Here is a 23,918-nt window from a genome sequence, read left to right as displayed (position 1 = left end):
TTTTTTTGAGACAGGGTCTTACTCTGTTACCTAGACTGGAGCTGCAGTGGTGTGATTTTGGCTCACTCCAATCTCTGCTTCCCAGGCTCCAGCGATCCTCCCACTTCAGCCTCCCAAAGTAGCTGGGACCAATGGCACTCAACACCACGTTCAGCTAATTTTTGTATTTTTTTGTAGAGATGGGGTTTTGACATGTTGCCCAGGCTGGTCTCAAACTCCTGGGCTCAAGTGATCCACCCACCTTGGCCTCCCAAGTGCTGGGATTACACGTGTGAACCACCAGGCCCAGTCTAGTTGATTCAGCTGGAGATACTGCAAGGTCACAGGTTGTAGGGGGGTCAGGGCTCAAGAGGGGGTCTTGGGAGGAGCTGGAGGTGTGTACGGAGTGGGTGGAATCCAGTTCGTGACCCAGGATCGGCTGGGGTGGGGCCAGAACAGGCTACAGGGTGGTCACCTCTGTTCCTCACTGAGCTGGCGCTGGGCATGCAGGGCAGCCAGGATGGGCGGGTGGGGGCTCAGGGTGTAGCTCTGACAGCGCCTCTGCAACTGCTGGATGCGGGCCAGGATCTCCCACTCCTGGGGGATGAGCCTCTGAGACTGTACCCTGCCCCACCCCACCCCACCCTCAGGCACCACCCCCACACCCACTGTAGCCTCCACTCACCTTCCTCCTCTTCTCAAAGTTAATGAGATCCCCCTGGGGGCAAAGTATGTCTGAATTATAGCACCCAGGGTCAAGGGTCAAGGTCAGGGGCTGGGATGTCAGGTGCCCCACTGTGGGGCGGGGTCAGGAGTACAGGTAGGATCAAGGGTGGATATCGAGGCAAGTGGAGCTGGGGTCAGGGGTCAAGGGTCAGGGATCAGACCTCCAACATATCCGGCAGGGCTGTGTCCAGCATAACCAGGTCCGTGAGGAAGGTGCCAAGGTAGGGGACAGGGCCTGGCGGTGGTTTCTGCGGCCCCCAAAGCTCCAGTCACTCAGGGCCACAACTGACCCCATCAATCTCCATGCCCCTCCCTGAAGGTCCCACTTGTCCCCATCCCAAACTGTAATCACTCACCGAGGGCAGGCTGCCTGGGGTGTTGTCCTCTTTTTGGGATCCCTCAGTGGCCTCCTCCTGGGGGAAGAGAAAAACTGAGCAGGCCTGGGGTCCCCTCGGACAATTCCTCAGGGATGATGCCTGCAGACCCATTGTATATACCCTTTGTGCTTTGAGTAATCAAAAGCCAGTGGTAGGCCAGGCGTGATGGCTCATGCCTATAATCCCAGCACTGTGGGAGGCCAAGGCAAGCAGATCATGTGAGGTCAGGAGTTCGAGACCACCCTGGCCAATATAGTGAAACCCCATCTCTACTAAAAATACAAAAATTAGCCAGGTTTGGTGGCTCACGCCTGTAGTCCCAGCTACTTGGGAGGCTGAGGCAGAAGGATAGCTTGAACCTGGGAAGCAGAGGCTGCAGTGAGCCGAGATCGTGCCACTGCACTCCAGCCTGGGCGACAGAGTGAGACTCCCTCTCAAAAAAAAAAAAACTATTTTTTAAAGGCCGGACATGGTGGCTCACGCCTGTAATCCCAGCACTTTTGAAGGCTGAGGCTGGTGGATCACATGAAGTAAGGAGTTTGAGACCAGCCTGGCTAATAGAGTGAAACCCTGTTTCTACTAAAAATACAAAAAACTAGCTGGGCGTGGTAGCTTGTTTCTGTAATCCCAGCTACTCGGGAAGCTGAGGCAGGAGAATCGTTTGAACCCGGGAGGCGGAGGTTGCAGTGAGCCGAGATCGCACCATTGCACTCCAACTTGGGCAACAAGACCAAAACATCTCAAAAAAAAAAAAAAAAAAAAAGCCAGTGGTGAAGGCCCACTCGAGAAGCCAGATCGCCTTGGGTGGAGCAGGGAGAGAGCTCCCCCATGAGAGGTGGGGCTTGTGGGGTGGTGGCCCCCAGGGCTGGCCTTAACAAGGAGAGAATCTTTGTCTGCAGCTGGATGGCACAGGCCTGCCAAGGATCTCCTGGGTATCCTGAATTTGCTGCTGTTTATTTACTTTTTATTTTATTTTATTTTGAGATAGAGTCTCACTTTGTCACTCAGGCTGGAGTGTAGTGGCATGATCTTGGCTCACTGGAGCCTTGACAGCCCAAGTTCAAGCGATCCTCCCACCTCAGCCTCCTGAGTAGCTGGGACTACAGGTGTGCACCACCAACGCCCAGCTAATTTTTGTATTTTTTGCAGAGATGGGGTTTTGCCATGTTGCCCAGGTTGGTCTTGAACTCCTGGGCTCAAGTGATCCTCTCGCCTCGGCCTCCCAAAGTGCTGGGATTATAGGCGTGAGCCACAGAGCTCAGCTCATGTGTTGTTCTAGGTGCTGGGTAGCTAACAGTGAACAAAAAATATAAAATTTGGCTGGGAGTGATGGCTCACGCCTGTAATGCCAACACTTCGGGAAGCCAAGGCAGGTGGATCACCTCAGGTTAGGGATTCAAGACCAGCCTGGCCAACATGACAAAACCCCTTCTCTACCAAATACAAAAATTAGCCAGGCGTGGTGGCAGGTGCCTGTAATCCTAGCTACTTGGGAGGCTGAAGCAGAGAGAATTGCTTGATCCTGGGAGGTGGAGGTTGCAGTGAGCCAAGATCGTGCCACTGCATTCCAGTCTGGGTGACGGAGTGAGACTCCGTCTCAATACAAACAAACAAAAAAACAAACAAACAAAAAACACAATGACGACAACAACAACAACAAAAAACCAGATGTGTGGTTTTGGGGATGATGGAGGCTGGGAAGGCCTCTCAGAGGCAGGGACATTTGATCAGAGACCAGAAGGAGGTGAGGGAGCAAGTTGCATGCAAACCTTGTGGGGTGGAGAATGTTCCAGGCCCAAGCATCTATTCTAGATTCACTGTAAAAACCACTGCATGAGTGCAATGAGAATCTAAATCTTGCCTACAAATAAGCCAGACTTTTGACACACATTTTTTGGTTTTGCTTATCAAGGTAAAGTCCTCAGAACATTTTTTTTTTTGTTCCCACCCTGTGCTATGACTCTGGCCTTAAGTAACCTTTTCTTTGTGATTTCTTGTGTTTTGCTGAGTGAATAAATAGGGCAGTCACTGACTGTGAACTGTAACGCAGGAAGGAAAGGAAAGAAAAACGTGCAACCCGTCAGGGACAAGGGTAAGGTCATTGCTGAGCAGTAGAGAAGGACAGAGTGTCCTGACCACAGCAGGGCGATTCTCCCTGCCTGGCCCCAAGTCCCTCCCCCAACTTCCCGGGCCTAAAATCTCCGGGGTCTGCATCCGTCTCTACCTGGAAAAGAATCTCTCTGCTGCTAAGGTGGTTGTTCTCATCGGAGAAAATCTGCGAAAGTTTCCTGAAAGTAGATAGCGGTTCCCTGGGAGGACAGGAAAAGGGTGGTCAGGGGTCAGTGGCTTGGAAGGGTCAGACCTGGGATGGGGTAGGGAAGAGGTCCCGCCCCAGCTCACCGGCTTACGGCCCCCCAGCTGCGCTTGAGCCGGTAGATGGGGTTAGATTGCAGGGCGGACAGGATGGCGCGCAAGGAGGAGAGGTTCCGCAGTTCTCGACAGCGCTGCCGGGCGGTGGGGAGGCAGGTCAGACCCAGGCAGTATCCACCTTTCATCCTGAAACTTCTTCTTTTTTTTTTTTTAGAGATAGGGTCTATGGCCCAGGCTGGAGTGCAGTGGCTCGATCATAACTCACTGGCAGCCTGCAACTCCTGGGCTTAAGCGATCCACATGCCTCAGCCTCCTGCCTCAGTAGCTGGGACTACAGGCGCGTGCCATCATGTACGGCTAATTTTTATTTTATTATTATTTATTTATTTATTTATTTTTTAGACAGAGTCTCGCTTTAGCTCCCAGGCTGGAATGCAATGGCCCGATCTCGGCTCACTGCAACCTCCGCCTCCCAGGTTCAAGCGATTATCCTGCCTCAGCCTCCCAAGTAGCTGGGATTACAGAGGCACACCACCACACCAGGCGAATTTTTTTTTTGTAAGTCTAATTTTTTGTTTGTTTGTTTGTTTGGTTTTGTTTTTTGTTTTTTTTATTTTTTTTTTTTTTTTTTTTTGAAACGGGGTCTCGCTCTGTCCAGGCTGGAGTTCAGTCTCCGCTCACTGCAAGCTCCGCCTCCCGGGTTCGCGCCAGTCTAAGTCTCAGCCTCCAGAGTAGCTGGGACCACATGAGCCCGCCACCACACCCGGTTAATTTTTTTGTATTTTTTAGTAGAGACGGGGTTTCACCGTGTTAGCCAGGATGATCTCGATCTCCTGACCTCGTGATCTGCCCGCCTCGGCCTCCCAAAGTGCTGGGATTACAGGCGTGAGCCACTGCGCCAGGCCTGTAAGTCTAATTTTTATTTTTTATTTTTTATTTTTTTTTAAAGAAACATTGGTCTCACTGTGTTGTCTAGTCTGGTCTCAGACTCTAGGGTTCAAGCGATCCTCCCTCTCCCCGAAGGGTTGGGATTACAGGAGTGAGTCACTGCGCCCGGCCTGATCCCATGACTTGTGACGCCAGATCGGACCCCTGCTGGGTCTTGTCTCACATCGGACAAGCTACCAAGACTCCCACTGATGCCCTAGGAGTCTCTTCCTCCCTCCTCCCTCCTCCCTCGGGCTCCAGCCCCTCCCCCAGCTGCCCCTCCAGCTCCTACCTCCGACCTTGACTTCTCGGGTCCGGGCTCCCTACTTCTCCCAGCTCCCTTGGGACCTAGTCGTGCCCGCAGCCTATCTGCAGGACCCAGACCCTCCTCCCTGAACCCAAGTCTCACCCTAGGTATCAACTTTCCACCCCCTTTCCTCCCTCGCCTAGACACGCCCTCTCTCCGGAGCCCTCATTTCTTCTCCTTGCCCCAGGGCCCGCCCCTGCATCCCCTCCCCGCGCCCCCAACACACCTGGGCGATGCGGATCCACTTCTCCAGCCGCTGCGCCCTCTGCGGGGCGGTCAAGCCCGGCGCTCCGAGCACGGAACCCAGCACACAGCCGGTCACTGTGTTGAACTGGGCCACGGTGGCGCGCACAGTGGGGGAGGCGCCTGCAGCCCCGGGCCGGTCCCTCTGCGACCACACGGAGCCCAGGCACTCGTAGGGCCTCACCTTCGAGAAGAGCTCCTGGGCCAGGGGAGGGGTGTGGGATTGGTGCTTAGCAGAACCTGTCGCCTCACTGTGGCTCATCCCGACCCAGTCCGGGATCCTCACCAAGTCCATGAGGGTCAGCTGCTCGGCCACCTCCTCCACGCTGAAGTCCAGGAGCTGGGGAGCTTGAGGCATGAGTCCTTCCTCTTCCTCCGCGCAGGGCTCTGCAGAGTCTGGGTCAGAAGTTTGGGCAACTCTGGGAGGTCCTGATCGTTAGAAAGGGTTACAAACTCTTAAGTTTGAATCCAAGACTGGCTGTGTGACCTTGGGCAAGTCCCTGTCCCTCTCTGAACCTCACTTTCCTCATTTGTAAAACGGAGAACTCTCTGAACTTTTTTTTTTTTTTTTTTTTTTCCTGTTACAGTCTTACTCTGTTGCCCAGGCTGGAGTGCCATGGCACAATCTCAGCTCACTGCAACCGCCGCCTGCTGGGTTCAAGTGATTCTCCTGCCTCAGTCTTCAGAGTAGCTGGGATTACAGGCATGTGCCACCATGCCCGGCTAATTTTAGCATTTTTAATAGAGACGAGCTTTCACCATGTTGGCCAGACTGGTCTCAAATTCCTGACCTCAAGTGATCTGTCCGCCTGGGCCTCCCAAAGTGCTGGGATTACAGGTGTGAGCCACCGCGCCCGACCCTGAATGTTTTTAAGGATGTAACAGCAACAGTAATGCTCACTAAGCAGCTAGTGTGGGTTTATTCAGTAACTCACCACACCAGTCCAGTGAGGGAGGTACTGTTATTTATCCAGCTTTTACAGTTAAGGAAAGGGAGGCAAAAAAAAAAAAAAATTGTCACACCTTCGGTGAATGGTAGGCCAGGGATTTGAAGCCAGGTACTCAAAGGCCAGAGAAGAAAATAAAGCTTTGTAATTTTGAATATGTATTAGGATAAGATTAATCTGACCTCTTTTTTTGGAAAGAGGTGATATGACTTCCTGGTTCAGGGAAGGCTATTGTCAGAAAGTCTCAAACTCAAATGCAAACTTGTCCACTAGTTTGCTGTGTAAAGCATGTATTTTAACCTTTCTGTGTCTTTTTTTTTTTTTTTTTTTAATGGATGGATTCTGACTCTGTCCCCCAGGCTGGAGTGCAATGGTGCGATCTTGGCTCACTGCAACCTCTGCCTCTGGGGTTCAACCAATTCTCCTGCCTCAGTCTCCCAAGTAGCTGGGATTACAGGCAAGAGCCACCACGCCCAGCTAACTTTTGTATTTTTGTAGAGACAGGGTTTCACCATGTTGGCCAGGTTGGTCTTGAACTCCTGACCTCAAGTGATCTGCCTGCCTCGGCCTCCCAAAGGTGCTGGGATTGCAGGGGTGAGCTGTGTCTTCTTTTTGAAACAGGCTCTCACTTTGAAACAGGGTCACACAAGCTGGAGTACAGTGGTGTGATCACAGTTCACAGCAGCCTCAACCTTTTGGGGTCCAGTGATCCTCCTGCCTCAGCCTCCTGAGTTGCTGGGACTACAGGCACACCACCATGCCCAGCTAATTTTTTATTTTTTGTACAGACAGGGTCTCATTATGTTGCCAGGCTGGTCTCAAACACCTGAGCTCAAGCGATCCTCCCTCTTGGCTTCCAAAAGTTTTGAGATTGTGGGCGTGAGCCAGTGCACCTGGCTGTGGATTTCATTTTTGTTTTTGTTTAAGATCATGCATACCAGATTGCTATAAAGTGCTCAACAAGTATGAATAATTTTACTTTAGTGGATTTTGATGGTGGCGCCCCCTAAGGGAAACTTTGGAAGCTGGGATCTTGAATTGTGCCCTCCAGACATTTGTGTCTTTGAATAACCTGTTTGTGGCTGGTACCAAGGTAGTGACTTTTCTCAGTTGAGTGTTCACAGGTGCAGATCGAACTCCTTGTTCTACTCTTTCCCCCCTTCTCACTACTGCACTTGACTTGTCTTTGAGAAAGGTAGAAGGAGCCTGGCACAGTGGCTCACGCCTGTAATCCCAGCACTTTGGGAGGCTGAGACGGGCGGATCACAAGGTCAGGAGATCGAGACCATCCTGGCTAACACAGTGAAACCTCATCTTTACTGAAAAATAGAAAAAATTAGCCAGGCGTGGTGGCGGGCACCTGTAGTCCCAGCTACCCGGGAGGCTGAGGCAGGAGAATGGCCCAGAAGGCGGAGCTTGCAGTGAGCCGAGAACATGCCACTGCACTCCAACCTGGGTGACAGAGCGAGACTCCATCTCAAAAAACAAAACAACAACAAAAAAAACACAAACAAAAGAAAAACTTGTTTGCAATAATCTGCACCTACCTACAACCTGACTATTTTGTTCATAAACACAAATTTATTTGGCTCCAAGAATGCAAGGACCATGAAAGTCTGGGCTTTGTTTTGTTTGCAAATTGCAAATGCTGTTCACAAGTTTGGAAAATGACGTCCCCAGCACCTATGTTGCTGTCTTTGCCTCACCAGTGTCCTCCCCTGCATTAGTTGGTGCTTTTTGCTGTCAGTACAACAGCACTGTGACACTACACTGTGACAGGCAAGGACAGGCAAAGACATGGGACAACCTCATCATGTGTCCCAGAGGGGCATACCCAAGCATTACCCACTGAACACATGGTTTATTGCTGTGTAAATTACTCATTTTCCTCCTCCTTTGTACTAGTTATGGCATCATACTATGATTTTATTTATTTATTTTGTGACGGAGTCTTGCTCTGTCGCCCAGGCTGGAGTGCAGTGGCTCGATCTCCACTCACAGCAACCTCTGCCTCCAGGGTTCAAGCGATTCTCCTGCCTCAGCCTCCCGAGTAGCTGACACTACAGGAGGTGCCACTATACCCAGCTAATTTTTTTTTTTTTTTTTAAGTAGTGATGGGGTTTCACCATGTTGGCCAGACTGGTCTCGAACTCCTGACCTCAGGTTATCCCCCTGCCTCGGCTTCCCAAAGTGCTGGGATTACAGGTATGAGCCACCGCATCCTGCCCCACCCAATACTATTATTTTAAAATAATCTTTGTAAATCTGTGTAATTACCTCTTTCCTCTTGAATTAGGACAGGTGGCATTGCAAAATATTAGTTTTTAAAAGTGGGTACTGGGCTGGGCACACCTATAATCCCAGCACTTTTGGAGGTTGAGGTAGGAGGATTGCTTGAGAGCAGGAGTTTGAGACCAGCCTGGGCAGCATAGTGAGACCCCATCTCTACAGAAAAAATTTTTTTAAAGTTGCGCATCCTGATGCACACCTGTAGTCTCACCTACTCAAGAGGCTTAGAGGGGAGGATCTCTTGAGCCCAGGAGGTCAAGGCTTCAGTGAGCTGTGATCATGCCATGGCATTCCAACCTGGGTGACAGAGCAAGAAACTCTCTCCCCCCTCAAGAAAAAGTGGTCACTGGAAAAAAATGCCCCTACATCTAATCAAACCTTTAAATGTTACAGCAATAATGGGGATAGAGAAACATGCTACATGACACTATGAGGAAGCGAACAGGTAAGTCCAAAAGAATGTGAGGCGTACCTCTGGACAAATGACCCATTTTTTTTGCCCTCTAACAGCTTCAAACAAGAGGCAATGGGGATCTGTTACAGAATAAAAGAGACTTAAGAACAAACAACCAGTCAGGGGCGGTGACTCATGTCTGTAATCCTGACACTTTGGGAGGTGGAGGTGGGCAGATCTCTAGAGGTTAGGAGTTCGAGACCAGCCCGGCCAACATGGTGAAACCCCTCACTACTAAAAATACAAAAATTAGCTGGGCGTGATGGTGGGCACCTGTAATCTCAGCTACTCAGGCGGCTGAGGCAGGAGAATCACTTGAACCCAGGAGGCAGAGGTTGCAGTGAGCCAAGATCACGCCATTGTACACCAGCCTGGACGACAGAGTGAGACTCCATCTCAAAAAAAAAAAAAAGAAAAGAGAGAGAAGCAAACAACCAAATGCCTTGAGTAGATCTTCTTTGGATTTCAATTTGAAGAAACAACTACTCCTCCTTCCCGCAGCTCTGTCGCCTAGACTGGAGTGTAGGGACATGCTCACAGCTCACGGCAGCCTTGATTTTCCGGGGTCAAGAGATCCTTCCACCTCAGCATCCTAAGTAGCTGGGACTATAGGCACGTGCCACAACACCTGGCCAGAAACAACTGTCAAAAAAATGTAGGGCTGGGCATGGTGGTAGGCACCTGTGGTCCCAGCTACTCAGGAAGCTGAGGTGGGAGGGTCAAGAGTTCAAGCCCACCCCAGGCAAAATAGGAAGACCCAGTGTCCAAAAAAACAGGTTCAGGGGCAAGTGGGGGATTTGAATATTTGAATATGGACTGGGTATTTTTTCTTTTTTTGAAGCAGGATCTCGCTCTGTTACCTAGGCTGGACTACAGTGGCACAATCACGGCTCACTGCAGCCTTGACCCTCCCAAGTTAAAATGATCCTCTTGCCTCAGCCTCCCAAGCAGCTGGGACTATAGGCAGTCACCACCATGCTCTGCTAATTATTTGTAGACACAAAGTTTCAACATGTTGCCCAGGCTGGTCTCAATCTCCTGGGCTCAAGCCATCCATCTGCCTTGGCCTCCCAAAGTGCTGGGATTGCCAGCAGGAGCCTCTGCTTTCAGCTTGGACTGGGTATTTTTTTATATCAAATATTTCTGATTTTGTTTTAAAATTATAAACATGAAGGTTACTAAAAAATTCAAAATAAAAGGGCCGGGCGCCATGGCTCATGCCTGTAATCCCAACAATTTGGGAGGCCGAGGGGGGCAGATCACCTGAGGTCAGGAGTTCGAGACCAGCCTGACAAACATGGAGAAACTCCCCCCTCAACTAAAAATACAAAATTAGCCAGGAGTGGTGCTGCGTGCATGTAATCCCAGCTACTAGGGAGGCTGAGGCAGGAGAATCACTTGAATCCAGGAGGCGGAGGTTGAGGTGAGCTGAGATCCTGAGATCTAGCCTGGGCAGCAAGAGTGAAACTCCATCTCAAAAAAAAAAAAAAAAAAGCAAGCCTGTTGTCAGACGTGTGTTCCCAAAACATTTATGTGTGAACTGACATAAGCCTGGGATTTGTTTTAAAATCATCCTGAAAATATTTTTTTTTGTGAAATTGATTATCGTTGATGATAGGCGATGGATGTCTGAATGTTCATCATACTATTCTCTCTACTTTTGTATATGTCTGAAATTTTCCATAGCAAAAAGTGAACCCAAAATAAAGTTCTTAAAATAAAATAGATGAGCATGGTGGTCATCTACTTTCTTCTAAACTACATGGTGCAAGTGTAGTCTTAGCTACTCAGGAGGCTCACTTGAGCCCAGGAGTTCAAGTCCAGCCTGGGCAACACAGCAAGACCCTGTATCTAAAAATAAAATTCATAGTAGGGTGCGGTGGCTCACACCTGTCATCCCAGCACTTTGGGAGACCAAGGCGAGCAGATCACGAGGTCAGGAGATCGAGACCATCCTGGCTAGCATGGTAAAACCCCATCTCTACTAAAACTACAAAAAATTAGCCGGATGTGGTGACACACACCTGTAGTGGGAGGCTGAGGAAGGAGAATCACTTGAACCCAGGAGGCAGAGGTTGCAGTAAGCCAAGATCGCAGCATTGCCCTCCAGCCTGGGCGACAGAGCAAGACTCTGTCTCAAAATAAAATAAAAATAACGGCCGGGCGCGGTGGCTCACGCCTGTAATCCCAGCACTTTGGGAGGCCGAGGCGGGCGGATCACGAGGTCAGGAGTTCGATACCACAGCAAGACCCTGTATCTAAAAATAAAATTCATAGTAGGGTGCGGTGGCTCACACCTGTCATCCCAGCACTTTGGGAGACCAAGGCGAGCAGATCACGAGGTCAGGAGATCGAGACCATCCTGGCTAGCATGGTAAAACCCCATCTCTACTAAAACTACAAAAAATTAGCCGGATGTGGTGACACACACCTGTAGTGGGAGGCTGAGGAAGGAGAATCACTTGAACCCAGGAGGCAGAGGTTGCAGTAAGCCAAGATCGCAGCATTGCCCTCCAGCCTGGGCGACAGAGCAAGACTCTGTCTCAAAATAAAATAAAAATAACGGCCGGGCGCGGTGGCTCACGCCTGTAATCCCAGCACTTTGGGAGGCCGAGGCAGGCGAATCACGAGGTCAGGAGATCGAGACCACGGTGAAACCCCGTCTCTATTAAAAATACAAAAAATTAGCCGGGCACAGTAGAGGGCGCCTGTAGTCCCAGCTACTCAGGAGGCTGAGGCAGGAGAATGGCGTGAACCCGGGAGGCGGAGCTTGCAGTGAGCCGAGATTGCGTCACTGCACTCCAGCCTGGGCGACAGAGCGAGACTCCACCTCAAAAAAATAAATAAATAAATAAAAATAAATAAATAAAATAAAATAAAAAAGTGTGTCCCAGAGCCTAGCACGTAGAAGGTTTTAAACAAGTGTTAATTTTCTCCTCTGACCTCAAGGAAACTACGGCAGCACTTTCCATAGAATTCTCTGCAATGGTGGAAAAATTCTCTAGCTGCTCTGTCCAGTGTGGTGGCTAAATACTCAAAATGTGGGTAGTGGGATTGAAGACTTGAATTTTTGCCTTTGCTTGACTGGATTTTGAAAAAAAAAAAAAAAAAATGGGCCAGGCATGGTAGCGCACGCCTGTAATCCCAGCACTTTGGGAGACCAAGGTGGGTGGATCACTGAGGTCAGGAGTTCGAGACCACACTGACCAACATAGTGAAACGCTGTCTCTAATAAAAAGACAAAATTAGCTGGTGTGGTGGCAGGTGCCTATAATTTCAGCTACTTGGGAGGCTGAGGGAGGAGAATCTCTTGTATCCAGGAGGCACTGTTGCAGTGTGCTGAGATGGCGCCACTGCACTCCAGCCTGGGCGACAGAGCGAGACTCCGTCTCAAAAATCAAAAAAAAAAAAAAAAGGCCGGCATGGTGGCTCATGCCTGTAATACCAGCAATTTGGGATGCCGAGGCGGGCGGATCACGAGGTCAGGAGATTGAGGCCATCCTGGCTAACACAGTGAAACCCCGTCTCTACTAAAAATGCAAAAATTAGCTGGGCGTGGTGGCACACATCTGTAATCCCAGCTACTCAGGAGGCTGAGGCAGGAGTATCACTTTAACCCGGGAGGTGGAGGTTGCAGTAAGCCGAGATCATGCCACTGCACTCCAGCTTGGGCAACAAGAGCGAAACTCCGTCTCAAAAAAAAAAAAAAGGTAGGGTCAGGCACAATGGCTCACACTTACAATCCCAGCACCCTGAGAGGTTGAGGCCAGAGGATTGCTTAAGCCCAGGAGTTCGAGACCAGCCTGGGCAAAATGGCAAGACCCCATCTCTAAAAAGAAAAGACCTGAATTTTATTTAATTTTAATTAATTTAAATAGCGACAGGGGCTAGTGGTCACCACACTGGACTACGGAGCTCTAATGACTTGGAATCAGCTGGAGAAATCATATATATACACACACACACACACACACACATATACACACACACACACACACATATATACACACACACACACATATATATACACACACACACATATATATACACACACACGTGTGTGTATATATATATATGCCTTTATATATATAAATAACTGAGACTTTGTCACCAGGGATGGAGAAGTAGCTGCTACTTTGTAAATTGAACAAGAATGTGGCCACTATAATCTGGAGATTAAGCGACGGGGATTAAGGATAGAGATGCTTTTGTGATGCGGATCAGATCAAACACAGATGGGTGAAAGATGATACTTCCTAAGCAGGATGCAATTATTCAGCAAACTAATCTGTGTTGTTCCTGCCCCTGGGGACAGAGCTGGGAGCAAGAACAACAGGTCCTCCTCTCACGCACTCACAGTCTATGAGATGAGCGAAAGCCAATAATCAAGTAAGGAGGCTGCGCCTGCACAATGGCTCATGGCTGTAATCCCAGCATTTTGGGAGGCCAAGGCAGGCGGATCACTTGAGTTTAGGAGTTTGAGACCAGCCTGGGCAACATGGCACAATCTCACCTCTACAAAATAATTAGCTGGGCATGGTGACATGCGCCTATGGTCCTAGCTACACAGGAGGCTGAGACAGGAGAATGACTTGAGCCCAGGAGGTGGAGGTTGCAGTGAGCGGAGATCGTGCCACTGCACTCCAGCCTGGGTAACAGTGCGAGACTGTGTCTCAAAAAAAAAAAAAAAAAAAAAAATGAAAAAAGAATTTCAAAATAAGAAAATTTTACAGGCTGGGTATAGTGGCTTGCGCCTGTAATGCCAGCACTTTGGGAGGCCCAGAAGGAAGGATCGCTTGAGCCCAGGATGTTGAGCCTGCAGTGAACCATGATGGAGACATGCACTCCAGCCTGGGCAACAGAGCAAGACCCTGACTCAAAAAATAATAATAATAATTAAAGACAAGTATCAAGGCAATGGTATGCAGCTAGAAACACAGGAATCCTGACCCAATGGCACGAAGGAGGGAAAAGTATTAGACATGTGCTAATACTTCAGACAAAGATTTTTTTTTTTTTTTAAGATGGAGTTTCGCTCCTGTTGCCTAGGCTGGATTGCAGTGGTGTGATCTCAGCTCACTGCAATCTCCGCCTCCCGGGTTCAAGCGATTATTCTGCCTCAGCCTCCTGAGTAGTTGGGATTACGGGCATGCGCCACCATGCCCGGCTAATTTTGTATTTTTAGTGGGGACGGGGTTTCTCCATGTTTGTCAGACTGGTCTCGAACTCCTGACCTCAGGTGATACGCCCGCCTCGGCCTCCCAAACTGCGGGATTACAGGCGTGAGCCACCACGCCTGGACGACAAAGAATTATTATCCCCATTGTACAGATGAGGAAATTGAGACTTAGAGTTAAAAACCTTGCTTAAGTTTTGCAGCTCTGAGAGGGGAGAGAAAGTCTGTATGGGAAGAAGCAGGCAAGAAAGGCCTTCTCAGAACACGACTGGATCCAAAAACCCCTCACCTGTCCACACCTGAGGTGATTCCTCTTCCTGCTCTCGTTTAGCCTCCTCCAAAAAATCTTCCAGAAGCTTCTCTGCTTTTCGAGCCTCAGCGCTCCCTGGGGCCGCCCAGCCCAGAAAGGTTCGGACACTGCCCAGGTCCGAGTGGGCAGGGGGGTCTCGGAAATCCTGAGGGTGGTCCTGCAGCCAGGAGCCCAGCACTGACACCACAGCCCTGGCCAGAGAGGCAGGGTCTCAGAACTGGGTCCAGAGTAGGGGACCTAGAATGTGACTCCTGTAATGTTTTTTTTTGAGACAGAGTCTCACTGTGTCACCAAGGCTGCAGTGCAGTGGCCTGATCTTGACTCACTGCAACCTCAGCCTCCCGAGTAGCTGGGACTACAGGGGGGTAGCACCACGCCCAGCTAATTTTTTTTTTTTTTTTTTTTTTTTTGTATTTTTAGTAGAGACAGGGTTTTGCCATGTTGGCCAGGCTGGTCTCTAACTCCTGACCTCCAATGATCCACCTGCCTCTGCCTTCCAAAGTGCTGGGATTACAGGAGTGAACCACCAAGCCTGGCTTGACTCCCAGTCTTTTATTACCCAACCTGCAATTTTCAAAACCCCAGGCCAACTGCTAACCTTTGACCTCCAGGATTTCTCTCCCAGCACTCCCCTATCTGGATGAAGGACCCACCTCAGGTTCTTGTTGAAGCTCAGATCTTGTATCGCTGTCTTCTTGATCTCTACCCTGGGAAGAAGTTCCCCAGCAGGTGAAGAAGGGGGAAGCTAGAGGGGCTTAGGAAGAGGGCTCTGGATTTGGGAGGTGTTTCCTGGTTCCACACCTGAGGAGGTGGAGGGGGGTGCCCAATTGGGGGTCTAGGGTGGGGAACATGGAGGTTCTGGTTCACTACTGACCCAGGAGGTGGGGGCGGCGGCATTGGTGGCAGCAGAAAGCCCAGCAGGTGGGCAGTGGGTACAAAGGTCCGGTAGGTGGCCAGGAAGGCGGGCACAAAGCTGGGGTCCTGCTCACGGTCTCCAGACACCAACTCTCCCACCAGCCGCTCCAGGCGCGCCGCCCTCAGCACCCTCACCTTGCTGGTTCGATAGTGGAGGAAGGTGTTAGCAATGGGGCTGGGGGCCTGCAGGAGGGGAGAGGCGGCCATGAGAGAGCAGGAGTGGTCCTCGCAGCACCCCTTCTCTAATCACATTCATCACTATCACCACTCTTTTTCTTTTCTTTTCTTTTTTTTTTGAAACGGAGTCTCGCTCTGTCGCCTAGGCTGGAGTGCAGTGGTGCGATCTCGGCTCACTGCAATCTCCGCCTCCCAGGTTTATGCCATTCTCCTGCCTCAGCCTCCGGAGTAGCTGGGACTACAGGCATCCGCCACCACACCCAGCAATTTTGTGTATGTATTTTAGTAGAGACGGGTTTTCACCGTGTTAGCCAGGATGGTGTCGATGTCCTGACCTTGTGATCCGCCTGCCTCAGCCTCCCAAAGTGCTGGGTATACAGGTGTGAGCCACTGCCCCTGGCTTTTTTTTTTTTTTTTTTTGAGACAGCGTTTCACTCTGTTACCCAGGTAGGAGTGCAGTGGCACCATCTTGGGTCACTTCAACTTCTGCCTCCTGGGTTCAGACAGTCCTCCTGCCTCAGCCTCCAAGCTGAAACTACATGTGCACACCACCATGCCCAGCTAATTTTTATAGACAGGGTTTCACCATGTTGGTCAGACTGGTCTCGAGCTCCTGACTTCAAGTAATCTGCCCACCTTGGCCTCTCAAAGTCTCCCAAAGGGCTGGCATTACAGGCGTGAACCACAGTGCCCAGCCCCTAGCACCACTATTTTTTTTTTTTTAGACAGAATCTTGCTCTGTCACCTAGGCTGGAGTGCAGTGGCGTGATCTTGGCTCACTGAAACCTCTGCCTCCTGGGTTCAAGTAATTGTCTGCCTCAGCCTCCCAAGTAGCTGGGATTACAGGCACCCACACCACGCCCAGCTAATTTTTTTGTATTTTTAGTAGAGACGATGTTTCACCATCTTGGCCAGGTTGGTCTTGAACTCCTGACCTCATGATCCACCCGCCTCAGCCTCCCAAAGTGCTGGGATTACAGGCGTGAGCCACCATGCCCAGCCCCTAGCACCACTCTTTCATGTGATTCCTCTGACTCCCGGCTTCTTGGAGTTATTGTTTCGGTTTGTTTTTTTTAGAGACAGGGTCTTGTTTTGTTGCCCAGGCTGGGGTGCAGTGGCACAATCATAGCTCACTGCACCCTCCAACTCCTAGACTCAAGTGGTCCTCCTGCCCCAGCCTCCTGAGTAGCTGGGCCACTGCTGGGCATCACCACGCACAGCTAAATTTTGATTTTATTTTATATATAGAGAATCTTGCTGTGTTGTCCAGGCTGGTCTCGAATTCCTGGCCTCCTGCCTTGGTCTCTCAAAGCTCAGGGATTACAGGTGTGTGCCCCACACCCTGCCCACTTGAAGTTACTATTCCTCCCCATCCACAAATATCTCCTGCAACCTGCCCTGGAAACCCTCCCTCTCCCATGCCCTGTCGTCTACTCCCTCCCCCTGCCCCCACACATACACTCTAGTTCACCCCGGGCTTCCCTCAGCCCTCCTGTCGCGCTTCACTGGCTGCCCCACCCGCCCTCACCCAGCCACTTCTAAACCAACCCCTTTCCACCTTCCAGCCCCGGCCCTCTAAACCTGCCTTTCCTAACCCTGTCGTCCAGTTCTGTCCTTACCAAGTTGTCCCCAGGCTCCTCTCGGGAACTGCGCGGCCATCACCTGGCCCCATCGGATTTCCTGGATCTTCCCCCACTTACCTGGCCGCCCCCAGGCCTCCTTCTACCTGGTCGCCTCACCTGGTCGCCTCTGAGCCCCTCCCTTCCTTCCACCCACTGCATCTGGCGGCTTGTGCTCGGCTCTCCAGCTCCGCCCTCACCTGGTCGCTTCCGGCCCCGCGCCACCCACCAAACCCCCTCCTCACCTGGCTGCCCCCGGTGCCCTCCGCCGGGCTCAAGCGCTGACTGCGCTGTCGCCGCAGGGAGACACTGTACACCGCGCCGTCCTCGGTCTCTTCACCCCAGTCCTGCAGCGGTGCCTAGACGCAGAGGCGGACTCAGGGCACCAAAGGGGCACAGGTCCTGGGGCCTCGGCCTCCTTGGCGGCTTGGACTCGGGCTGAGTCTTGCTGCTCCATCCCCACGCCCCTTCCCAGCCAGAAGCTGCGAGACTTGGGCTGGGGTCCCAGGCTAGTACCCTCCTAGCCGCGGGTCCCCTCCTCCCAGGTCCTGAGGACATGTGGTAGCATTTGGGGATGTCCCAGGGCCCCTCCTCATAGAACCTGTCTCTAGCCCTTTCTGCCGACTGCGCTCAGAGACTCGCGCCCCTATCCCTAAGAGGAAGTAGTCGCTTCCCTGGGTCAAGGGCCGTGAGTCCCCAGGAGGGGACTCCAGGGCAAGTTCAGATGGGAGCAGATAGCGTCCGACGGGAGGGCACTTGGAGTTTCTGGACCTGCGGGTCACCAGGAATGCGGGGTCCGGGGATCCCTTGTTCCCTTACCAGGGCCAGCTCTTTGCCTGCTGTGCGCTCCATGGCCGGCACCCGTCCCTCTCAGTGGCTCCGCTGAGTGAAACGGAAGGGCCGGCGGGTGGCGGGCAGTGGCCGGGCGCTGGGGCCAGAGGGGCGGGGCGGCCGAGCTGCTGGGGCTGGGCGGGGCAGGCCCGACCCAGCTTCTGGGTGCCTCCAGCTGGACCCCGCGCGAGCCCAGGAGAGGTCCTGGCTCTTCCGCTGGGTGCCTATCAATCTGTACCCAGGAGAAAGCACACATCTATCCCCAAGAGATCTTTTTGGTACCCCGGATGTGGGGAGTTCCTGTATGGGGCAGGTGAGTGTTCCCAGACCAGAGTCCTCTGTCCTCCAGTGGAAGAGGCTAGCTTGACCAAGTGTGAGGGCATCTTCCACTTTTTACTATTATTGTTATTATTTTGGGATCGAGTTTCGTTCTGTCACCCAGGCTGGAGTACAGTGGCTTGATCTCAGCTCACTGCAACCTCCATCTCCCAGGTTCAAACAATTCTCTTGCCTCAGCCTCCCAAGTAGCTGGGATTACAGATGTGTGCCACCATGCCCGGCTAATTTTTGTATTTTTTGTAGAGACGGGGTTTTGCCATGCTTGCCAGGCTCAATCCTGGCCTCAAGAAATTCACCCGCTTCAGCCTTCCTTCCAAAATGCCGGGATTGCAGGCGTGAACCATGGCGCCCAGCCTTATTATTTTTTAGAGACAGGGTCTCACTCCTGGTGCTGAGGCTGGAGTGTAGTGGCTTGATCTTGGCTCACTGCAACCTCCACCTCCTGTGTTCAGTCTATTCTCCTGCCTCGGTCTCCCAAGTAGCTGGGACTACAGGCACGTGCCACCATGCTCAGCTTTTTTTTTTTTTTTTTTTTTTGGTAAGAACTGGTTTTCACCATCTTGCCCAGGCTATTCTGGAACCCTTGGGCTCAATCGATACACCCAGCTCAGCCTCCCAAAGTGCTGGGAATACAGGTATGGGCCACTGCACCCCGCTCTTATTTTATTTATTGAGACAGGGTCCGGCTCTGTGGCCCAGGCTGGAGTGCAGTAGCATGATCATAGCTCACTGCAGCCTAAGCTCCTGGACTCAAGTGATCCTCCCAATTCAGCCTCCCCAAATACTGGGATTACAGGCGTAAAACCACTACATGTGGCCATCTCCCATTTTTAAGCTCCAACTGCGTCACCAGCTGATGGGAGTCATCATGACCCAGGTTGGAGGACGCAGAGTCTGTGGCCCTGGATTTTCAGGGACAGCCATCTCTTGGGTGGTGCAGGGTCAAAAAGAGATGAATGCCAGGGGCATGGTCAGTAACCTTTATTGCGCAACTCTGAGGCCGGGGCAGACCCGACTGGGGAGATTTACTGTGGGAACGTCTGACCCGGCCCCTTCCTCCCCTCTGGGCGCCGCTGGCCGCCTCCGCTCCCTGTCCAGGCCGCGTTCAGCCCTTGAAGGGGCCCCATGGGGCCTGCGGTAGACCCGGAGGGATCGGGGGCACCGATGGGGGCCGCCAGGTGGGTGTCAGGGCGACTCTAGGACCTCCGAGAGCGACGGTGCTTCTTGTGGCTTTCGATTAATTTCTGGGAACGGATCTTTAGCGATGCGCGGGTCACTACCTCGTTGTCCTCCTCCTCACTCTCTTCATCTACGGGGGGTGGGGGGGATGAGCAGGGAGCGATGAGGGATCCAGGTCCCCGTCCCTGGCACCCCTTCCCTTTATCACCCCACTCTACCCCCACCTTGGCCCTGAGCAGGGTATGGGACAACCTCCTGCTCCCCAACTTGGGGCCCTAACCGCACCCCTTCATCCCCCCACCCATACTGACCAAAAAACTTGTCCTTGGGAGTGGCAAGGGGCAGGGCGATGCGGGTGTTGTATTCGGGCAGCCTTCCCTCTAAGCTGGCGAGGAACTAAGCGGGGATGGGAAGTGAGAGAGGAAGGTGGGAGGGGCCAGGGGCCACCGAGAAATCACGTTCCCCTTCCTCCCTACCCCATTCCGAGATATGCCCTCGTTCCAACTGGAGACCATTGCCCACTTCCATCCTTCCTTCAGCAGGCACCTTGATACCCAGCTTCACCTCCTCATCACTCAGGTCCGCCCCTGGTCTCTGGGGCGCTGCATAGGCCTCTCCCCATCCCGATCCCCCAGCCGCGTCCTCTAGCCTCCCGGGACCCGCCGGCACCTCGTCTGGTTTCTTCCCTCGTGGCTCGGGCTCATCCCTAGCTCGTCAAACCTCACCCATTGTGTCCCCGAGACCCCTTCCTGGCTGATCAGCTTGCACTCTGGTCTCTCGAAGTGGCCCCCAGTTCCCTGGTTTTCCGACTCAGCCCCACTACTCCTAGATCTCTGGAGCTCTGCCCCAGGGCTGCAGGGCACCTCGCGGTCAGCGATGTGGCGCAGCATCTCTTGCACGTCGTGGCTCCCGAGCTGCGCCTGCAGTTTCAGCAGCTTTTCCTCCACGAGGCCCAGCAGGCTTGGCAGATAGTTATCTGCCTGGGGATCCAGCTCCTTTCCCGCAAAGCGGCCGTCCTCCTTGGCCAAGGTAGAGCCAGGTCAGCCGAGAGGGGTGGGGCCTATTGGAAGGCTCCACCCAGGGGCGGGGCTTTTCTCTCGGGAGCTGGGCCTAGGAGGTAAGGGCCCACCTACAGGGGCCATCCTAGCCATTGTGGGCGGGGACTTAGATCAAGGCCAGGTCTGTGATGGGGGAGTCTCTGAACTCTAGCTCTATATGAAAAGGTTTCGGGGAGGCCTCTTGGGAACAGTAAGGATTCGAGGGAGACCATTGTGGGATGGCCTCCTGAAGAAATGGGCCTCTGCTGCGGGCAGGATAGGGCTTCTGTCTCGGGGTGCTCCAGAATTGCAGATAGGTTTTCGGGGATAGGGTGGTTTTCGGGGACAGGGTGGGACTTCTTTCCCTTGGAGGCGGAGCTTGAGACGGGACAGGGGCTCTGAAGTCTTGGGCTTCCTTGGGGAGTGAGAGCTTCCCCAGGGAGGTGGGGCGGGGACTCTGAGGAATGGGGTGGGGCTTCCCCTGTGGGCGGGGACTCTGACGTCCGGGACAGAGGATGTGGTAGGCCATGTTTTCCAGGGCAGGCGGGTGTGGCAGGAACCCCCGCTTCGTGGCTGCGCCTCTTCGGTCCCGTGTGGGCCTGGTGGGGCTTCCCCCGGGCGGGGCCTACCACAGTGATGTGGACCAGCTTGCTGGCCAGGTGCTCCAGGCTGTCCTTGGCCACTTGCATCGCCCGCAAGGCGCGCTCCAGCTGGTCCTGGGCCTCGGCGTGCCGCCGCTCCTCCTTCTCGAGACGCTCCTGCGCCTCGGCTTGCAGTTTCTGCTGGCTGCAGGGAGCCGGGAGGTCACCCCGGGGGCTCAGCCCGCCCCGTCGCCCTCCCCAGGGCCCTGGCGCCTCACCTCACCAGCGTGGCCTCCCCCGAGTACTTGAGGTCTTCCAGCTCCCGCTGAAGTTGTTGCTTCTCCTGCTTCAGCCTCACCAACGTCTGCTCATTCTCGCTCTTGAGCGTCTCCAACTGCGCGAAGGTGTTGCCCTGGGCCACGAACCGCCGCACCAACGACTGTGGGCCACCCAGCCCCAGTCAGAGCCAGGGCCTAGAGAGGCGCAGGGGCGCTCCACCTCCTCTCCCCCACCCTGCGTCCCGTCGCACGCAGGATAGGTGGCCTGAGCTGGCGCCTTTTGCACAGCAATGTATGGGGACACTGTGGGTTGGACTCAGGGTGGCTTCAAGGGTGAGCAGCCCTGGATATATCGTTTTTGCGGGGCCCTTTCTGGCCTATATAAGGAATTTGAGTCAGCTCAAATTCAGGGGCAGCTGGACAGGCGAGCATAGCTTCTTTCCAAAAATCAACCTGCCATCAATTTCTGGCCGTGAATCTCGCCTGATCCCACAGGAAATACCTCCCTTCTTCGGAGCTATCTGCTCACAAGGCCCACATCTGGAAAGGGGCTGCCCCTCGGTGCCCCAGATGACCCCACAGGTGTCCTCCAATAGGTGGGAGTCCCGGAACTCCTCAGGGGTCGGCCCCATGGGGGGAGCAGCAGGTTGGCGGGCACCCAGAGGGAAGAAACAGGGTTGGGGTCCAGTGTTCACTGGCGGGAACCAGGACCCAAAGGGGACACATTGGTCTTAGAATAATGCAAAGAAGACGCTGTAAAGTGAGGGACCCGGCGCAGGGACCCCACTTGCCAGGATCTGAGCGGTCTACTGGGTCACAGACCAAGTTACAGACACTGGAGACAGAACAAGAGAGGAAACTCTCAGTTCTCCTAGAGCTGGCATGGCAAAGGAATTAGCACAGTTCAAGAGAGAACGGAAGGCGAGTGTAGAAATGACAACGAGTGTGGACAGCTCCTGGGGGTTTTGCTGTGAAGGGCAGCAGAAAAACTGAACGGTAGCTGGAGGGGGAAGGGATGTTTTTCAAGAAAGGAGTAGGTTTGTGAGCTGAAGAACTGACCTGGCAGAGAGGGGAGGCAGGGTGTGTCGGTTTCACCAGCCTGGGCACCCCTGGGGCCCACGGCGGGGAGGGCTGCGGGCAGAACTCACGTGTGTCTCGGCAGTGCCAGTGGCGTCCTTGACCTTGCCAAAGATCACCTCCATCTGGTACATGCTCCAGCGCTGCCGCAGCTCCTCCTCCTTGGCATGCAGGCTGTCCTGGGTAGTGTCCTCAGACTGTAGCAGTAGGTGCTCGCGGTGCGTCTGCTCGTGGGTTGAGGTCAGAGCCAGGGTCAGCCCGTTTTGGGCGGGGGCTGGGGAGGGGGATCCAGACTGGTGCCTGGGAGGGAACAGGGCTCAAACTGGAGGGAAGGGAGAGGGCAAAAGCTTGGGGCCAGATAAAGGCACCCAGGCAGAAAGTGGGACAAGGTCGAGCGCGGTGGTGGTGGCTGTGGTTCACGCCTTTCATTCCAGTACTTCAGGAGGCTGAGGCCAGAGGATCGTTTGAGCCCAGAGGTTCGCGACCAGCTTGGGCAACATGGGGAAACCCCATTTCTACAAAAAATGCAAAAATTAGCAGGGCGTGGTGGGGCGCCTGTAGTCCCAGCTACTTGCGAGGCTGAGGTGAGAGGATCGTTTGAGCCCAGGAGGTCGAGGCTGCAGTGAGCTATAATTAGTCTGAGCGACAGAGTGAGATCCTGTCTCCAAAAAAACAAACAAACAAACAAAAACACACACACACACACACACATACATATATATATATATATGCACACACACACATACAAAACTACCAAAAAAAAAAAAATACAAAAAACCCTTGGCCGGGCAAGGTGGCTCACGCCTGTAATCCCAGCACTTTAAGAGGCCGAGGCGGGCGGATCACAAGGTCAGGAAATCGAGACCATCCTGGCTAACACGGTGAAAACCCGTCTCTACTAAAAATACAAAAAAAATGAGCCAGGCGTGGTGGCGGGCGCCTGTAGTCCCAGCTGCTGGGAAGGCTGAGGCAGGAGAACGGCGTGAACCCGGGAAGCGGAGCTTGCCGTGAGCCGAGATCGCGCCACCGCGCTCCAGCCTAGGAGACAGAGCGAGACTTCGTCTCAAAAAAAAAAAAAAAAAACCTTGGTGAGGGCTGGATGAGTGGCAGCCTCAGGGCAGGTGCAGGGGCGGGGCCAAGAGTGGGGGGCGGGGCCTTAAGCAAGGGTTGGGTTAGAGGCAGGGTCAGATTTAGGACAGGCAGTCTAGTCAGTTCGGAAAGGATGTGTAGGAGTCACTGAGCAAGGGGAAGGCTGGAGGCCATATCAGCCAAAATGGTGCTGTCGTGTAGGAGGGGAGGGGAGGAGAGGCGGGGTCAGAGATGTGGGAGGAGTCTTTGTACTAAGTGGGGGTGGAGTCAGAGAGGGGGCGGAGTTAGGAGAAACTTAGGAAGCAGGAGAAGGCCTAGGATGAGGTAGAGCCAGGGCATGGCTGGTTTGTGCCGGGCAGGGCTGGAGTCACAGGCGCGCACCCCTGGGTGCGCCCACCTTGCGCTCCATGCGCTCGTTCTCCAGTTTCTTCTCCTCGGCACGCTTCTTGCACTCACTTATGTAGCGTTCTCGCTTCTTGCGCTCTCGAACCAAGGTCTCCTCCAGGTACTGCAGCTGGTTCTGGAGGGCAGGCAGGGGAGCAGGGAGACCAGCTGGCACCTATCGCTGCCCACCGCAGGGTGCTGGGAGACAGATGGAGGCAGGGGCGTTGGGGAAGCTCAGGGACAGCTGAGATCAGATTCTCAAGCTGGGAGACCGTGGCAGCTGGGCAGGATGGCCGAGAGCAAAGGG

At 53.2% G+C, this 23,918-nt stretch overlaps 3 protein-coding genes across 7 annotated transcripts in view; 1 reads left to right on the top strand and 2 right to left on the bottom strand.

Moving 5' to 3' along the window:
* Window positions 1-17,734, bottom strand: part of RGL3 (ral guanine nucleotide dissociation stimulator like 3) — a 26,142-nt gene extending 8,408 nt beyond the window's left edge. For 2 of the 5 annotated variants that reach the window (XR_001884977.1, XM_017869442.1), the window contains exons 1-13: window positions 17,636-17,734; window positions 17,062-17,175; window positions 14,980-15,203; window positions 14,759-14,812; window positions 14,085-14,296; window positions 5,216-5,358; window positions 4,913-5,128; window positions 3,483-3,586; window positions 3,307-3,391; window positions 1,062-1,118; window positions 867-953; window positions 665-697; window positions 455-576 (exon numbers count right to left, since the gene is read on the bottom strand). Coding sequence is in view for 4 of the 5 variants with exons in the window: in XM_017869442.1 (XP_017724931.1) it covers window positions 455-576; window positions 665-697; window positions 867-953; window positions 1,062-1,118; window positions 3,307-3,391; window positions 3,483-3,586; window positions 4,913-5,128; window positions 5,216-5,358; window positions 14,085-14,296; window positions 14,759-14,812; window positions 14,980-15,203; window positions 17,062-17,175; window positions 17,636-17,668 (1,484 nt within the window). In the remaining variant the exon portion in view is untranslated. Of the gene's footprint in view, window positions 1-454; window positions 577-664; window positions 698-866; window positions 954-1,061; window positions 1,119-3,306; window positions 3,392-3,482; window positions 3,587-4,912; window positions 5,129-5,215; window positions 5,359-14,084; window positions 14,297-14,758; window positions 14,813-14,979; window positions 15,204-16,816; window positions 16,989-17,061; window positions 17,176-17,635 lie in introns of those variants that run through there. The other 3 variants (XM_017869443.1, XM_017869445.1, XM_017869444.1) reach the window with 3 other exon arrangements.
* Window positions 17,735-18,952: 1,218 nt separating this feature from the next.
* Window positions 18,953-23,918, bottom strand: part of ODAD3 (outer dynein arm docking complex subunit 3) — a 13,399-nt gene continuing 8,433 nt past the window's right edge. Inside the window, exons 7-13 of the mRNA XM_017869441.1 lie at window positions 23,625-23,747; window positions 22,210-22,362; window positions 21,062-21,222; window positions 20,832-20,988; window positions 20,029-20,184; window positions 19,477-19,561; window positions 18,953-19,295 (exon numbers count right to left, since the gene is read on the bottom strand). Of these exons, the coding sequence (XP_017724930.1) occupies window positions 19,183-19,295; window positions 19,477-19,561; window positions 20,029-20,184; window positions 20,832-20,988; window positions 21,062-21,222; window positions 22,210-22,362; window positions 23,625-23,747 (948 nt within the window). The 3' untranslated portion in view covers window positions 18,953-19,182. The remainder of the gene's footprint in view (window positions 19,296-19,476; window positions 19,562-20,028; window positions 20,185-20,831; window positions 20,989-21,061; window positions 21,223-22,209; window positions 22,363-23,624; window positions 23,748-23,918) is intronic.
* PRKCSH (PRKCSH beta subunit of glucosidase II) overlaps window positions 22,360-23,918 on the top strand; it is a 25,482-nt gene continuing 23,923 nt past the window's right edge. The window contains exon 1 of the mRNA XM_017869438.1: window positions 22,360-22,378. The gene's annotated coding sequence lies outside the window, so the exon portion shown is untranslated. The remainder of the gene's footprint in view (window positions 22,379-23,918) is intronic.

Source organism: Rhinopithecus bieti, unplaced genomic scaffold, assembly GCF_001698545.2.
Source record: "Rhinopithecus bieti isolate Rb0 unplaced genomic scaffold, ASM169854v2 scaffold_5025, whole genome shotgun sequence".
Classification (NCBI taxonomy): Eukaryota; Metazoa; Chordata; class Mammalia; order Primates; family Cercopithecidae; genus Rhinopithecus; species Rhinopithecus bieti.
Note: the sequence above shows the minus strand (reverse complement) of the source record. Positions and strands in the feature narration are given on the sequence as shown.